The 18,508-nt window shown below is 36.4% G+C and overlaps 1 protein-coding gene across 1 annotated transcript in view; it reads left to right on the top strand.

The window, feature by feature from the left end:
- The first annotated feature begins 643 nt into the window (after positions 1 to 643).
- Positions 644 to 18,508, top strand: part of LOC149847743 (sodium/proton antiporter 1-like) — a 67,363-nt gene continuing 49,498 nt past the window's right edge. Inside the window, exons 1-4 of the mRNA XM_089998436.1 lie at positions 644 to 953; positions 6,426 to 6,602; positions 6,789 to 6,917; positions 7,185 to 7,361. Coding sequence (XP_089854562.1) covers positions 717 to 953; positions 6,426 to 6,602; positions 6,789 to 6,917; positions 7,185 to 7,361 — 720 coding nt within the window. The 5' untranslated portion in view covers positions 644 to 716. The remainder of the gene's footprint in view (positions 954 to 6,425; positions 6,603 to 6,788; positions 6,918 to 7,184; positions 7,362 to 18,508) is intronic.

The raw sequence follows: 18,508 nt of genomic DNA, 5'->3' as shown, positions 1-18,508 counted from the left end.
TATCTCTCTTGTAAAGATAAATAAGTATTTTCCAACACTAAAGGTAATTTAAAAACCCAAAAGAATCACGTTTGATGTTGGTTAACCTGAGATCCCTATTTATCAGTTCTCAGGAAACCCGTGGCTCATATCAGCAAATTCAGACAAGTGAGGCCCATTTTTCTCATAAGACCAAAAGATCTGTTAAATGATTTTTTCTCAAGAAAAAAATAAAATAAAATGTGGCACCAAACATCAAATCCTGGTGTCTCCCATGGACCACGGTGCCTTGAATTTGATGGACAGTAGATGAGATCATGAGATGAGAGTTCACTCGAGCCCAGATTCCAACATTGGTGGCTCCCCCCACCCCCCCAAAAAAATATGTGCTCAATGCAGCATCAACTTTATATGATGCCTCCATGGGCTGAATACTACTTATGATGTAATGGTCCACACTCCACATACCACTTCATCATCATACACAAAAATATTTGCATACAATAGGAAATGGCAAAGTGCCAATTGGTTGGTAAGTGAAAGGAGGATACGCTCAAAAGTTCCTACTTCTCACTGCCCATGAGAGGTCAATATTATACAAGTAAAAAAGTGTGGCAGTGTAATATCTTTTATCTATTAATTATTGTTTTATCACCACTACTGAATAGGCTGAGCTCGCGGTTGGATGGAAGTCTGTTAGACCACCATAAGACTCTCTCTCTCTCACTCTCACTGTCATGGAGTCCCTCCTCCTGGGAAACCCACCGTGCATTCGGTTCTTTCTAGCAACGCATGAATCCCCAAGTGGGCTTTCGCATGGGTCTGCCGTGGTGCAGAGACTGCCTTCGAAGGCGTCTCGGTTATCCACCGCCACCCATCAAAGATGGAAGGAGGGGTTCATCGTTCGGGCAGAGGAGAAAGCGAAGAGTTCCATTCAACCCCCTCCCTCCATCGACGTCGATGAGGAATACGAGGTCAGTCTAGTTATTTTTTTTGAAAGATCAGGTGTATTCGCATAGACATTGATGATTCTTGGTAGTATCGATTGTACCCAATAGGAAATGGGTTTGGTGGGTATAGTAGTTTTGTGCTATCTATTGATTAAAAAGCAGGGATGATCGTTCTAGTGACTATAACTGGTACTTTCTTCATTGTTTGATCAAAATATTTTGCTAATTTGGTAACCATGACAGAAGCAAGGGAAGTGCAATCATGGGATTGGAAAATCTGATTCCTTGCGCTTGATTTCGTTATAGCCTGAATGATTACTTGCCTGATAGAATATACGTAAAAAAGAATTCTTAGAATGGAAATATGTAGATTATGTCTCGTTTATTGCATGTGGTTTTTCATTATGATGACATAACATTAAATGGGAAAGGATTCTTACATTAGGGTTACATAAAACATCCGTGTTATGTACTTCACCATAATTGAGCACCAGCCAATAGATGATTGATAACTACGAGATATGTAATATGTTGGCGAGTTGAAGAGTATCCTATGGTTCATCTCATATCATTTTTTCCCAGACAAGCTGTCATTATATACTCTAGTAGAAAAAAAGAAAAGTTTCTGTCTGTGTTTTCTCAGATTTTTGCCTTTCTTTTTGGTAATCTTTAGACACGAGTTGATTCACTCTAATCACGTATCCTGTATTTGAATCCTAAAGCTAAAAGTAATTTCTAAGGCAATGCAGTTTTCAGCTTTTTCTTTTTCTGTCACAAATTAAGGGTTCAGTCTCGCTTTGGAGTGGTTTCCAATTCCATTAGAATGGATCCTTTCTCTACAGTTTCTTGTTAATTTATATACTATTTATAAGTGAAAATATATGCTGATCGTTTGGTAAAACATTTCTCAAAATTAGGAGTCATGTTTTTTTAAATGCTCGTGTTGCATAGTATTCTATGTGATTATTTTGTTGATTTTAACTTGGCACAAAAGATGAACGGAATTTCATTAGGGCATTAAAAGATTATGTATTAGCCACTGAATCATTAATATTTGTAATCTATGTCACATGGATACGGCTGAGGATACAGCGATACAACCATTTTTTTGAACTTCCCAATATGGCTTGTATATAAGGGGATTCAGAACGGGAGTCAAAATGGAGTATCCATGTGACATAGTTTGTATTTTGTAATGAACATGGCAGCAAGATGATTGAACCTCTTTATTCTAAGGGAAGTCCTCACTTTTTTGTGGGAACCTGCATTGCAACTGTTAATCTCGCCTATGCATGAATTGAAATTTTGTTAGGACAAATAAATAATATATATATATATATATATATATATATATATATATAGTACATGGTTAGTCTATGACCACCATAGCAGAAAAATGATAGAACCTCTTTATTCTCTGAGGGAAGCCCTCATCCTTGGTGGGAACCTTCTTTGCAAATGTTAGGTGCCTTGGATGCTGCGCCTTTTTATGCTTGAACTGGTCCAAGCTGATCCAAAAAGCAGAAAAAAAAAACTTATCCAAGCTGATTCCTCAATAGGTTGTTTATGTTCTTTGCCTTGCACGCCTTTTATTATCTGAATTCAACTAACACATCTGCATTAAATTTAGTTTGTACAAGTTATGTTCAGAATCAAAGTTAGCATAGCAGCTAGATGATTGGATCTCTTTATTCTAAACTAAGCCTTCATTCTTGGTGGGAACCTGCATTGCAACTGTTAAGTTTTTTGGTTGTCTCGCCTATGCATGAACTGAAAATTTTGTTAGGACCAAAAAATTATCTGTAGTAGCACATGGTTAAACCGACATAGCAGCAAGATGACAAAACCTCTTTATTCTCTAAGTGAAGCCCTAATCCTTGGTGGTAACCTGCTTTGCAACTGTTAAGTGCTTGGTTGCCACGTCTTCTTATGCTCAAACTAATCTAAGCTGATTCCTGGATATCTTTACGTTGCATGCCTTTTTATTTCTGAAATCAACTACCACATCTGCTGTAATTTAGTTTGTACAGCTTTTGTTCAAGATCAAAGTCTTGGCATGTTGTGAACATAGACTAGATTCAATCTGGAACTACTAGAGCCAGAATCTATACAACAACAACAACAACAACTACGCCTTCATCCCAAAACAATTGGGGTCAGCGATATGAACCAAAAAAGAAATTCATTTTGGGTCTTCCACATGAATCCTTTTCCTCCAATCATTTCTATCCAACGCCATGTCCTCGGTGAGGTTCAAAGCATTCATATCCTTTCCTATCATCTCCATCCAAGTCTTCCTAGGCCTACCCCGACCTCTTTTAACTAATATATTTTCCCATTTCTCCAACCTTCTAACTGGAGCATCATTAGGCCTTCGCCGAATATGTCCAAACCACCGTAAACGATTCTCTCGCATCTTATTTTCAATGGGTGCAACACCTACCTTCTTACGTATCTCTTCGTTCCGAATCTTATCTTTTATTGTATTTCCACACATCCATCTAAGCATCCGCATCTCAGCTACACTCATTTTTTGAATATGATGTCTCTTGGCAGCCCAACATTCCGTACCATATAGTAAAGCGGGTCTAATAGTCGTCCTATAAAACTTTCCCTTCAACCGCAATGGCATTCTACGATCGCACAGCACTCCAGTAGCACTTTTCCATTTCATCCACCCAACCTTTATCCTATGATTTACATCTCCATCAATTTCTCCATACTTTTGAATGATGGATCCCAAATATTTGAAATAATCATTCACCGGTATATCTTGCTCACCAAGCTTCACTACACTCCCATCACTACTTCGTTGCTTACTAAACCGACATTCCATATATTCAGTCTTACTCTTACTCAACTTAAAACCTCTAGCTTCCAATGTCTGTCTCCATAATTCTAACTTAGCATTAACCCCAGCTTTAGACTCATCAATCAAAACAATATCATCAGCAAACAACATACACCACGGTACATTTTCTTGAATTGATCTCGTAAGCTCATCCATCACTATCGCAAATAGGAAAGGGCTTAAAGCAGATCCTTGATGTAACCCAACCGTTATCGGAAAATTGGTTGTCACCCCTCCACAAGTGCGGACATTGGTTACTACTCCTTCATACATATCTTTAATTATACTAATGTACTTGAGAGAAACACCTTTCTTCATCATTGTCCACCAGAGAACGTCCCTAGGTACTCTATCGTATGCCTTCTCTAAATCAATAAAAACCATATGCAAATCTTTGTTCCTCTCTCTATATCTTTCAATAAGTTGTCTAAGAAGATGTATAGCTTCCATAGTTGATCTTCCAGGCATAAAACCAAATTGATTCTCCGATATCATGACAACCTTCCTCAACCTAGACTCAATCACCCTCTCCCAAAGTTTCATAGTATGACTCATGAGTTTTATACCACGATAGTTTGTGCAATCTTGTATATCACCCTTATTCTTATATAAAGGCACCAAAGTACTCTTCCTCCACTCATTAGGCATCTTATTTGTTCGCCAAATAAAGTTAAAAAGATTTGTCAACCATTCTAAACCTTTCTCTCCCAAGCATTTCCAAGCCTCGATAGGTATACCATCTGGGCCAACTGCCCTTCTTGATTTCATTTTCTTCAAAGCCTCTGCAATTTCTTTCTTTTGAATCTTGCGCATGAAGTCACGATTTATCTCATGAAAAGGAATGGAGAAGTCTCCAAGATCTTGAGCATGACTATCATTAAATAGCTTATCAAAATAATCTTTCCATCTCTCCTTAATCTCCTCATCTTTGACTAAAACCCTTTGCGTTTCATCTTTGATACATCTAACCATACCCAAATCCTTCGATTTCCTATCTCTCATCTTTGCAAGCCTATAAATATCCTTCTCGCCTTCTTTGGTATCCAACTTGTCATAAACCTCCTTATATACCTTAGCCCTCGCGTTTCGAACAACTTTTTTAGCTTCCTTCTTTGCTATCATATACTTCTCCAAATTCTCATTATCACGACTCTTACTTAGATTTCTATAACACTCTCTTTTAACCTTAATAGCTAATTTGACATCCTCGTTCCACCATGATGTATCCTTACCTAGTGGTGCACCGCCTTTAGACTCACCCAATACCTCCTTAGCTACTTTTCTCATACCACCCGCTATCTTATTCCACATTGATTCTAAATCCTCCTCGAGACACCAATCAACTTCCTTAACTACCTGCTCTACAAACATTCCTTGTTTAGCTCCTTTCAGTGCCCACCACTTAATTCTAGGATCTATCCTATGTCTATCCCTTTTGCGGCATTGTCTAATTCTAAGATCTAAAATTAAGACTCTATGTTGTGTAGCTACACTTTCTCCTGGTATAACCTTACAATCGATGCAACAACCCCTATCTCTCTTTCTAAGTAGGAAAAAATCTATCTGACTCGTATTAACCCCACTTTTAAATGTTACTAGGTGAGACTCCCTCTTCCTAAACCAAGTGTTTGCTAAGATAATATCATAGGACAAACAAAAATCTAAAATCCTTTCTCCACTTTCATTTCTTTCTCCTATACCATAGCCTCCATGGATATTCTCAAATCCATCCCTACTAATGCCTACATGTCCATTAAGGTCACCGCCGATGAAAAGCTTTTCTCCATAAGATGTCTCTTGTACTACTCCATCTAAATCTTCCCAAAATTGATGCTTAATGGAATCATCTAAACCTACTTGAGGTGCATAAACACTAATAATATTAATAATATCCGTACCTAATACTAATTTAATAAGTAAAATTCTATCACCCTTCCTACGGACCTCAACTACATTATCTATAAACTGACGACTCATAGCAATCCCTACTCCATTCCTATTCCTATTTATTCCTGTATACCAAATCTTATATCCCCAAGGTTCTATCACTTTAGCTTTCTCACCTACCCATTTGGTCTCTTGAAGACATAAAATATCAATCTTTCTCCTACACATAACATCTACTAACTCTACCAACTTACCAGTTAAAGACCCTATGTTCCAAGTGGCTAACCTAATTTTATGGTCTTGGACTAACTTCTTTACCCCCACCCTTCCAACAAAGTGAGGGAACCCTTGCCTATTTGACACCACACCCGGGCGCCGGTGTGACGCGTCGCTTCTGGGCGACGACCTAGCAACCCTTGCACATTTATCACTGCCTCCGAGCCTAGAGAGTACAGCGCGTCGCTCAGTAGGGAACGCCCCAACGAAATTCTCATATTGGTTCATTTTCATAGGATATGACAAAGTTTTTATGCTGGCTGTCACAGGCCTACCGCAACCCTCCTCCTTTATCCGGGCTTGGGACCGGCAGTGTATAACTACACAGGCAATCTATATTTGGATATTTTGTTTTTCAGAGTTTCTGAGTTGGCCTTTATTTCCAGGTCAATATTCTTGACAATATCTGTGTTTTATGATTACCTTTTTTAGAAAACTTTGAAGATTCCATATCCACATGAAAAATTTCCCCATTTTGCCAGGAACTCCTGTCAAGACCTGGAACATGTGATCCTTTATGCTCTGTGGATGAAATGAGCTCTCTTGATTTTGAAGCTAACTACCAGCCAAAAACAGACTTGCTTAAAGCTCTTTCAATTCTTGCACTAGCTACAGCTGGAGCAGTTGCAATTAATCATTCTTGGGTAGCTGCAAATCAGGTGATTGTCCAGCTTCAGTTTTGCTTTTCCTTCTGAAGGTTTAGACAAAATCGGCGGGTTGGCATGATGCTTTTGTAATTTTGCTTTTCTATTATGCTTCCAGCTGTGCTTGTTTGTATGAAAATGTGTTAGAGGACTTTGTGGAACACTATATTCATATCTAACTGCAACCTCTTTCTGCTACAGGACCTTTCTATGGCATTGGTATTTGCTCTAGGATATGCTGGCATAATTTTTGAAGAGTCTCTAGCATTCAACAAAAGTGGTGTGGGACTCCTGATGGCAGTCTGCTTATGGGTTATACGGAGCATAGGGGTAACATGTGCTGCATGAATAACTTGCATCCGTCTTATCATATTTGCTAGAGCCCAGTTTTTGTTCTTAGTGTCACATTTAGTAGACTGCTCAGCTCATTCCCTATTTTGAAAGATGAATATTTAAAATAGTTTTACTCGCAATATATCCATATACATTAGTATAAAGCATCTGTCCATCCATGCTATACTTTAGATGCCTAAATATTTCAATGAATATTTCCATAGTATGGATACTTGATAATCCTGATCTTAATTTTCTGTGTAGGCGCCTTCAACGGAAATTGCCGTGACAGAATTAACTCATGCATCTGCTGAAGTTAGTGAGATAGTGTTTTTCTTACTTGGTGCAATGACCATTGTTGAAATAGTCGATGCACATCAAGGGTTCAAGTTAGTAACGGACAACATCACAACCCGAAAGCCTCGTACTCTACTTTGGGTGGTTAGTTACTGTTGCTATCATTCAAAATTTAGATATCAAAAATATATTACCATGTCTCTTTATGTTAGTTTGATATCTACTTATCCTTGATAGCAAGAACAAAACTGATAGTGGTAGGGGGTAAGATCCTCCTCTTCTCTTATTCTTGATGTATTTTGCTTTTATCCTGGCCAAAGCGTATCTTGTACCTAGACCTCAAGTGTAATTCTTTTCATATTTCTGCTCTTTTTCCTTTAAAAATGTTTGTAAATGTTCCTTATGTGGTTTTCTATGTATAGCATCCTACTAATACAGCTATTTTATGATGCAGTGTATTTGTAATAGGTCTGCCAATACTGTTTATGAATTAATATTGTGATGTTAATTGGTTTGGGCACTCCACGTGGAATGAGATATATTCTCGTATATGTTGGTACATCATATTTAAGTGGATTATGGAGGTAGAAAACCTCAAGATAGAGGTCTTACTGCTAGCCTGCTGTGTTAGAAATAAACTTATAATCCACACTAATGTTTATGTTTTTTGGAGTGTTTTGGTCCTATTGCTAGGCAAATGCACATTTACTCCTATCTGAACAGCCTCAATAAGCTTGAAAGCTCCTTTTTTCTCCATATGGCCTTTGGTTTTTCAGTGTATGTTCACCAAAAACCGAGGCTTCTTCTTTCAGTATGATATATCTTTGAAACAAACTTGCGTTTGAAGTGTAAACGCCTTTGTATGGAGTAGGTGGCTGACATCTTGTTTGTAAAAGTTTGCATACTAAAGTTGGAATTTTTTATTTCGACCAGGTTGGAGGCCTTTTTGTCTTTTCTTTTCTGTTTCCAAGCATCTGCAATCACTGTTTGGCTCATAGATATAGCATTCAGTCTATTGAAAGTGTAGGAGTTTCCTTTGTGAAAGACACCTGAACTTTTTCTATCCAATTTGTCTGAATGGGCAATCCATTGTGGATGTAAGGATACTGCCACATCTGTTGATGTCATGTTATGAAGCTTTGACTGATAAACATCTTGATCATGCTAAGATCTATGTAGTCAAAATCGGTGACTAGGCACCTAGTCACCCTAGGCATTGGGTCAGCGCCTAGTCTAGGGCACTTGGGCGCCCTGGACTTAAAAGGTTCCAATTAGTCCAACTAGTCCCTGCCTAGGCACAAACTTATCTTTTTTTGTCATCAGTTATATATTATATTATATTATATGTTTTTCTGTATATATATATATATATATATATATATATATATATATATATATATATATACAAACTATATTTTTTAGATGCATATCTACTCATTTTCTTCAGATATAAATATAGATTTTTTGGTTTTTTTTCAAATATATGTATATAGGCTATATATATACATATGCCTCTCTTTCTATTTCATTACATGGTATCAGAGCCAATAGGCTCTTGATTCTTTTGGTGAATCTATGCAGTGATCGAGTTTTGTCTTGAAAAGCATGTCAAAGCATCAAATCTTCATCACCACTCTCTTTCTTGCCTCCAATTCTCTCTTGCTTATCATGGAAAAGGAGTTTGTGTTTGTCATGCCTATCAAATTAAATAACTTCAACTATCGTATTTGGGCATCTACTATAGAGAATCACATTCTATTAAAAGGCCTCATAAAGTACATTGAGGGAGATTGTTCGGAGCCTCAACTTTCATTCACAAAGATTGTGGACGAAAATGTGAAGTTCCTTGAGGAAGATGAGAGATTTATAGCCACTCTTGAATTTGAAAGAAGACATATGAAGTGGCGGATGGACAATGCCAAAATATTGGCATGGATTGTAAGTAGTGTGGATGCTTCCATTTTTGATAGTGTGGCTCAATTCAAAGTGGTCAAAGACGCATGAGAGTTTTTGAAAGACATGTACACTATGAAGGACATGGTTCATTAATGAAATCTCCATAAAAGAATGATGTCCTTGAAGCAAGGGGACAAAGCCATCCAGGATTACTACAATGAAATGGACCTCCTATGGAGGGAACTTGTTTTAGAGCTAAAATAGAAGGCCACCGGTGATCTGCACCTTAGATAAGAACAACTCAAAAGGGAAGAATTTTTCATGTTCCTTAATGGTCTAAGGCCCAAATTGAAGGGGTAAGAATGATGTTACTGATATGAAACAAGCGGAAGTACGAGAACCCAATGAGGGTTTAAGAGAATACAAAGAGTGCACAAGCACTAGTCCACAATACAATCACAAAGTAGAATAAACTCAATAGCACAACACATGCGCACAATAGCCACTAAGGGACAACACAAAAGATAAAAAATAAAATCAGATTTATAAAATGCTTAAGAAAGCATTGTGTTTATACAAGAGAGGGGCACTCCAAGACACAAGGGGGTTGGTCCAACTAGCCATTGGACCAGTCCCAACGACCATAATTACAGTCGTTGGGGCTGGTCGAATGGCTAGTTGGGCCAACCCCGTGTGTCTTGGAGTGCCTATTTAAAGGGACTTCCTCTCTTGTATGAACACAATGCTTTCTTATAATTATAGCCGTTGGGACGGGTTGTTGGACCAGCCTAACATCTATAAAGTATAATAACTTAAAATGAAAAACATAAAATTAACAAATAAAAAATGATAAGTCGGTCCCTAGTGGACTGACACCTATTACATAATGAAATGACTGAAATACCCTTGATGGGTATTTCAGTTTACATACACAGAATATATATATATATATATATATATATATATATATATATATATACATTGATACTTATAATTTAACAATTCCTCTCAAACTTACGGTGTGATCACTGAAAGTTTGTTAAGAATAGATAAAAAATGAAGTGAGGCCAAAGCTTTAGTGAAGAAATTTGCCAACAGACATTCCTAAGTCACATAAGACAATTCAATAGTTCATCGCAAAAAAACTTTTCGGACATAGTGGTAGTTTATCTCTATATGCTTGGTTCGTTCATGGAAGGTGTGGTTGCTTGCAATATAAATAACACTATTATTGTTACAACACATCTTCGAAGGACTAGAGATGACTAAGCCCTTTTAGTAGACTCATTAACCAAATAATCTTCATAGTTTTTGTTGTCATGGTTTAATATTTAGCTTCGGTGGATGACAGAGAGACCTTTTGTTGCTTCTTACACCTCAAAGATATAAGACTCCTCTAAAAACACACAAAACCAGTAGTTAAAACTCTATCATTAGGATTACTTCCTCAATTTGCATTAGTATGAGCAATTAAATCTAAAAAAGAAAAGGAGGATAAAAGTAACCTTTATAAAAATTTTGATATATCTGACAATTCGCAGAACATCATTCATATGCACCGTAGATGGGGCATGCTGAAATTGACTGGCTGGGTGTACTGCATGAGCAATGTTTGGTTTTGTGATGGATAAGTAGGTCAAAAATCCAATCAGTTGTTGGTATGAAGTTGGATCTTCAAGAGTTCTATCCTCAAATCTTAATTTCACATTTACAACATCCGACGTGTCCACCTTATCATCAAAAATTTCAGATTTGGCAACATATCTGCGACAAAATTCATTTGAGACAAGATATATCCTCTAAGTGAATAAGCCACTTCAATACCCAATAAATATCTCAGAAAACCTTTTAATTTCACTAATTTTCTTTTCATCACTCCCTACAATGATCATATCATCAACATATAATAGAAGAACAACAATGTCAGTACTTGTATCTTTGACAAAAAGAGCAGTGTGAGTAGAACAAGATTTATAATTCAGGTTTAACATAAATTTGTTAAACCTATTATATCAAGCTTGGGGGCTTGCTTAAACCCATACAAAGTTTTTCTTAACCGAATAACTTCTCCCATAACGATCTAAAAACCGGGAGGAGGATCCATGTACAATATCTCATTTAGGTCCTCATTTAAAAAGGCATTCTTGACATCAAGTTGATAAATAAGTCTTTTTCTAATGGAAGCTAAGGCAATTAGTGTTCTAACACTAGTCATACCAGCTACGTAAGCAAAAGTTTTTTCATAGTCTATCCCATACTCTTGGGAAAAACCTTTGGCCAGTGACTTAGCCTTATATCTTTCTAATGATCCATCCCCTTTGGTTGACTTTATAAACCCACCTACATCCTGCAGTCTTTTTCCCTATAGGTAGTGGTTGAATTTCTTGGGTTTTGGCTGTCTCAAGGGCTCCTAATTCTAGGTTCATGACATCAATCCATTCGAGAATTTCTTTAGCCTCATTATAGGTTGAGGGTTCATGAAAGAAGTGAATAATAAGGCATGCCCTATATCTAGGTAAAAAGGTTTCATATGACACAAACCTTTTGGGAAGTCTAGAGGTTATACTAGATTTTCTAACACTAGTTTCTTCTATATTTTGTTTTTTGGAGTAACTATCAAGTGCACATGGAGGGTGTTAGAAAATAATACATCTATGTATATACTTGAATATATATATATATACACACATACCCTTCTTAATACAAGAGTATGTATATGTATAAGTATATATATATATATATAAATACATATTTAAAGTATATACGTATATATTTATAATCTTTTTCTTTATTTCTGTAATTTTTCCTTTTTCTTTATTTTTATTTTTTACTTACCTTTTTGTTTTGTAAACTGTCATTAGAATTTAGATGACTGCTGAACACAGTCAGCTAATGACAGTCTGAGTACAGCTGACACAGTCAGCTGAAGAGTCGTTGGGGCTGTACCCAACGGCTCTAATTAGAGCCATTGGGTACAATCCCAACGTCTCTTCCTCTTCTATATTCTCTATAAATAAGGGCCTCTAGCCCATTGTATAATATACATAAAGAAGGAGTTTTATCCTCTAATGCTCATTAATCAAACAGTGCATTTGACACACTTTCTTACTTTTGTGTTGTGAAGTATTTGAATGCTACTTTGTGCTAGTATATGCTTTTGAATGTTTGAAGTATAAAGTTATTTTGAAACTTGATTGTTTGTAAGGCTCTTCACATGGTATCAGAGCTTGGTGTATGATCAACGGTGCATTGGTGGGCTGCCTCGTAAAGCGTACTTATTCTACTCCATGGTGTTGACTTTTTTTCCTCCTCTAATTCACCATGGGTGAATCTTTTCCACACAATACAAGCAACTCCAACTTTATTCCGCCGCTCAAACTTGAAGGAAACAACTATAATATTTGGGCAGGACACTTGGAGATGTTCATCAAAGGTCAAGGTTTGTGGGGATTCGTAAGAGGTACTATTCTTGAACCTACTCCAAAAATTTCATTAGGTGAAAATGAGATTGAGACTAGTCTTGAGGAAAAAAACAAAGTCATGGAAGAATACTACAAAAAATTGGATGAATGGGAAATGAGAAACGCAAAAATTCTTTCATGGATGTTAAGTGGAGTTGAGACAAAAAATGCCTCAAATCTATTATGCTACAAAAAGGCAAATGAAGCGTGAAAATATCTTAAATGTATGTTTACCGAAAAAGATATAGCTCACAAGTATTATCTCCAAGAAAATGTTAGAAATATTAAACAAGGAGATAAAAGTGTAAGAAATTACTATATAGAATTATCTTTCATTTGGACCTAACTTGCCCAATTTGAACCCAAATAGGAAGGTAAGTGTATAGAAATGAAAGAGTTCAAGTTAAGAAGATAGTCTCTTCGATTTTCTCTATGGTTTAAGACTCGAATTTGAACAAACAAGGGCCTCCTTGCTATCATCTTCATCACTTCCTATTCATGAGATTCTCGCTAAACTTAGTGGAGAAGAAACTAGGCTAAACATGAGTAAAAATGTTAGTGTTCTTGCTACCTCTAGCAATGGTGAAGAAGATGATTGTGCTCTTGCCACATCAAAACTAGGACATTATATTAAGCCATATAAACTGTCTCACTTTAATAGGAATATAGGAGGATAAAAAATCATTTGCCATAATCGTAATGAGCCCGATCACATTAGGCTTCAATGTTCTAAATACAAATATAGGCCTCAAGAAAAACGTGTTGCCGCTACACCATCAAAACAAGATGAGGATACTCTGAATCTCAAGGACATCACCAAATCCTTATCTCAACTGATGGAGGCATTATAATCATTACTTAAAGGATCTACCTCAGGAGCGACCATTGCATTCTCTTCTACTCCTGGTATGTGTTCTTGGCTTCTTGATTCAGGAGCTTCTTTTCATATGACTCCACATAAGTCTATATTATCTGAATGTCAATGTAATTCAAATACATCCTTTGTTTCCACTGCTGATGGCACTGCCTTAGAAATAAAAGGTATTAGAACTTTTAAAAATGATTTGTCAAAACATAGCAAATTTTATATTTCAAAAATAAGATTTATACCTAAACTTCATCTTAACCTACTTTCAGTTTCGCAAATCTTGGATCATGGATGTGGTCATTTTCTCATCAAATAATTGTTGGGTGCAGGATCGCCAGTTCGAAAAATTGATTGCGTAAGCTTCTAGGCAAGGAAATCTCTATTATATGGATCTACTTTGTATTCCAAAGGAATCATTTTGTAATATTGCCCAAACGAAAAATATACGGACTTGGCATCATAGACTTGGGCACCCAAATATAAAGAAATTAAATTTTGTACCAGTTACCAAGAATATTTGTAAAAAAAAATTTGAATGTCAAGAATGTTTACTTGGTAAAATGACAACCTTGCCTTATGGTCAAAGAGCATTTTATTCTTCAATGCCTTTTGAATTAGTTCATTCAGATATGTGGAGTCCTGCACTCGTAGCTTCTAAAGGAAGATTCTCTTACTATGTTGTGTTTATCGATGATTTCACTAGATATTGTTGAATTTACTTTCTTAAGTTTAAATCAGATGTATTCGCAATATTCAAAACATTTCATAATATGATTAAAAATCAATTTGAAAGTAAACTCAAAATCCTCAGAACTGACTCTGGAGGAGAATATTTGTCAAATGAATTTAAACAATTTTTAGAAAATAAAGGAATTCTACATCAAAAATTGTGTCCTAGAACTCCACAATAAAACAAAATTTCAAAAAGAAAACACAAACACATTATAGAAACTACAAGGACTCCTGATTGCTAAAAATGTTTCAAAAAATCTTTGGGCTGAAGCTGCATTAACTTCAGTATATCTTATAAATAGGATGCCTTCAAAAACATTGTCCAATAAAATTCTCTTTGAAAAATTATTCAAATATCAAACCGACTATCAAAGACTGAGAATCTTTGGTTGCAAATGTTATGTTTTAAATGATAAAGGAGATAAGCTGTCCTCTAAGGCTATTCCCTGTGCATTCATTGGTTATTCTGAAACACAAAAAATGATTCAAATGTTATGATATAAAAAATAATAAACTTCTCGTCTCAAGGAATGTTAATTTTGTTGAAAATGAAAGTGGATTTGAAGGAAACATGTCGCAAGACATAAATTCTGATTACTGATTCTTGTTTAAATTGCTGTCTAATGATGAAAATATTTATGTAGAACCTCCTATTGAGAATATAACAACAACTGAACCAATAGTATACACTAGAAGGAATCGAAATGCAACCAATGAAGATGTAAATCAAAGTAATCATGAAGCATTAGAAATACCCTCAAAACAAACAACTATTCGTAGATCTGAATGAATCTCAAGGATCCCAAATAAATTTGTCTTATGACTCATTCTCTCCTAAATATAGAGCATGTCTTATAGCTATTCATTCTTACTTTGAACCCTCATGCTACAATAAAGCAAAAAATTTACCCGAATGGATAAAAGCTCTGTATAGAATTAGATGTTCTTAAAGAAGCTAATACTTGGAAAATTTTAAATTTACCCATCGGAAAGAAGACCATAGGTTGTAGATGAGTTTTTAAGGTAAAAACCAAAAGTGATGGATCCTTAGAAAGACATAAAGTTAGGCTAGTTGACAAAGAATATTCTCAAGAATACGGAGTTGATTATGAAGAAACTTTTGCTCCTGTTGCCAGAATGACTACTGTTCGGATGCTTGTAGCTATTTCAGCTATTAAAAACTGGAATATATTTTAAATGGATATTAAAAATGCCTTTTTGAATGAGAATCTTAATGAGAAAGTATATATGGATGTTCCACCTAGATTGATAATCCCTTCAGGTAAAGTGCGTGAATTAAAAAAGGCATTGTATGCCTTCATACAAGCACCTAAGGCTTGGTTTGATACTTTTAACAATGTTATTATAAGATATGGTTTTAAACCATGCTATACTGATACAACTTTATTTATCAAGAATTCTTTTGCAGGTAGTATAATTGTACTTTTGTATGTTGATGATATGTTGATTACAGGTAGTGACAAAAAAAGAATCAAGAAAGTAAAACAGTTTTTAAAAAAATCTTTTGAAATGACAGATCTTGGGTTCCTAACATACTTTCTTGGTATAGAAGTATCCTACTATAACAGAGGATACATATTGTTACAAACAAAGTTTGCTTCAGATATTATTGACAGGTCAGGACTATCAGATAATAAAGTTCTCGACACCCCAGAGACTGTTGGAATAAAGATACGAGTCGATGATGGAGTTTCTTTGGACAACCCAACCCCCTTTAGACAGCTCGTGGGATCTTTTATGTATCTAAGTATTACAAGACCAGACATAGCTCATGCTGTACATGAAAAAAAGTGTTTTCTCTGGTTACGGGTCATGGATCTGGAGATCCAGACCCGTGACATCCACTTCTCATTAATGGCATTGTGTAATATAAGTTATTGTAATGAGGGTATTTTAGTACCCTAATTTTGTAATCACATGTTAATATAAAGGAGTATACACAACAGCCGACCCTAACACAACAGGGTATCGGTTTCTCCCAACTTCTCTCTCCCTTTCTCTCTCTCTCTCTCTGTTTCTCAGCTCTCACGCGTGGAAGGACCTGTAGATTGAAAATCTGACATGGTATCAGAGCCACGCTTCAGTTGAAACTGGAATCGATCTCAAAGGTAAGTCTGAAAGATCTATCCCTTCTCGATTTCCTCTTCTAAGTCAAGAAAATATTTTTCTTCTGGCATCTTATCTCATCTGTTTTTTTTTTTCTGGTTCACGACTGACCCAACCCATTCTTTTCTTCTCAATCAGATCTGATGATAATCAGATCTGACTTCTTCTCCCTAAAGTTTCCTTTCTGTCTCTTGAACTTGATCAGATCTGACGTTAATCTGATCTGATCAAACCATCTCCCTACCTAATCTAAGTCAACTCAGAGAGGACTGAGTGACTCAGCCCAGATTTTTGACCCAAATCTTTTGTTGAAAATACCTTTTCTTCATTCCTCATTCTGTCACTAACATACCCAGTTTATCGCTCTTGATAGCAGCGTGATCTAATCACGCAGGGCCCTATTTTGATTCAGCTGCATCCTTGATCAGATCTGATCAAGCCGATACACTCTCATTTCTTCTATTTTACCTCTTTTAGCTTGAAAGCATTGCGTCAATACATAGTAGGAATTCATATTCACAATTTTTTTGGTGATTTTCATACCCAATATTCCATTTCATATACAAATCTGAAATCTGATAGATATTCAATTTCTGTTTCAAATCAGCAATCTGATAGCCATTGATCTGAATTAGTTTCTGGAAAAAAAAAAGGTTACAGAAACTGTAGGCGTAGGGCAGATTGTGCTGAACACACTCTTAATACTGTGAAACATGGATTCACTTCCTAGCCAGTCGGTTCTTTCTTCAAGTTTCCTCAGCCAACTCGTGTCTGAAAAATTAAATAATGGTAACTTCTTGACTTGGAAGAGGCAAATCATACATTTCATTAGGAGTCAGGATCTTTCTGGACATCTGGATGGATCTATTCCAGTTCCTCCTGAGTTCATATCACGAGAAGAAAGGGACAGCAAAGGGGAATCTACTACAGTATATGTTAGAAATCCTGAATTTGTGGCTTGGATGAAAAGATACCAAGCGCTAGTTGCTTATATTACATCTACACTGTCACAAGAGGTACTTGTAGCCATTCCAGATGGCTGCACTGCCATGCAACTTTGGAACAGACTTGTTCAGACATACTCACAGGTATATCAGGCCAGGATTATGTTTCTTAAAAGAGAATTTCAAATGTTAAGAAAGGATTCCATGACCATCATGGAATATTTGAACAAAATGAAGGTTATCACAGATCAGCTAGCAGTTGTTGGAAGTACAGTTACTGATAAAGATTTGGTACAACAAACCCTCAGTGGATTGGGACACGACTATCATATGATTGTCACTTCCCTGTTATGTTTACCTGAGCTGCCCAACTTTGAAGATCTGCGTGCAAAATTGTTACAATATGAGATGAATCTAAAGGGATTTTCTGAAGAATCATCTATGCATACTGGGGCACAAGAAGTTCTTGCTACAGGGGTTACTTATGCACGAGGACGAGGAAGCTATGATATCAAGGGAAAGGGAGCACAAGGGAGAAGTGGTCATGGAGGTCGTGAATTATTGCCTACACTCAACACATATACGAATCCACAAAGACATAGGCCAATTCCTACCTGCTTTCTGTGCAATAAAAAGGGGCATATCAAAGCTAACTGCTGGTTCAATCCCCTAAATAAAGGAAAATCAACACAAACTGAAGCAAAAAGAGGCACAGACAGTACAAGGACCAACAGAGAAGTAAAGAAGCTATTGTTGTCAGCCTTAGCAGAATTGAATCTGAAACAAAATGAGCAAGGTACTTGGTATGTGCACTCTGGCGCATCGACTCACGTTACTGGTGATGCAGGTAAGCTCCTAAAACTTGTTCCTTACATTGGTAGAAGTAGTATAGTTACTGGAGATGGATCACACCATTCTGTCTCGCATATTGGAAATTCCATTATACCCTTGCCCGAATCTTCCATCAACCTTTCAAAGGTTCTTTATGCTCCTAATATCAAGAAAAAACATTGTTTCAGTTTCTAAACTTGTTGATGATATCAAAGCCTCAGTTGAATTTACTCCCTCTTCTGTTCTTGTCAAGGATCTCTGCACGAAGGAGACGTTCACTAGAGGAAAACGGCAAGGCAATATGTATGTTTTTCAAGAAGATCCTTCAGCACATATTAGCTCTGCAGACCCAAACTTGAAGCTCCAATCATCGTTGTCTTCTGAAAATCCTACCTGCGTTTTTAGTGTCTCTGAAATCAATAAGCCAAACCT

This window comes from Nuphar pumila, chromosome 1, assembly GCF_984573655.1.
Source record: "Nuphar pumila chromosome 1, dmNupPumi1.hap1.1, whole genome shotgun sequence".
Classification (NCBI taxonomy): Eukaryota; Viridiplantae; Streptophyta; class Magnoliopsida; order Nymphaeales; family Nymphaeaceae; genus Nuphar; species Nuphar pumila.
The sequence above is the reverse complement of the archived record's forward strand: the minus strand, read 5'-3'. Positions and strand labels throughout refer to the sequence as shown.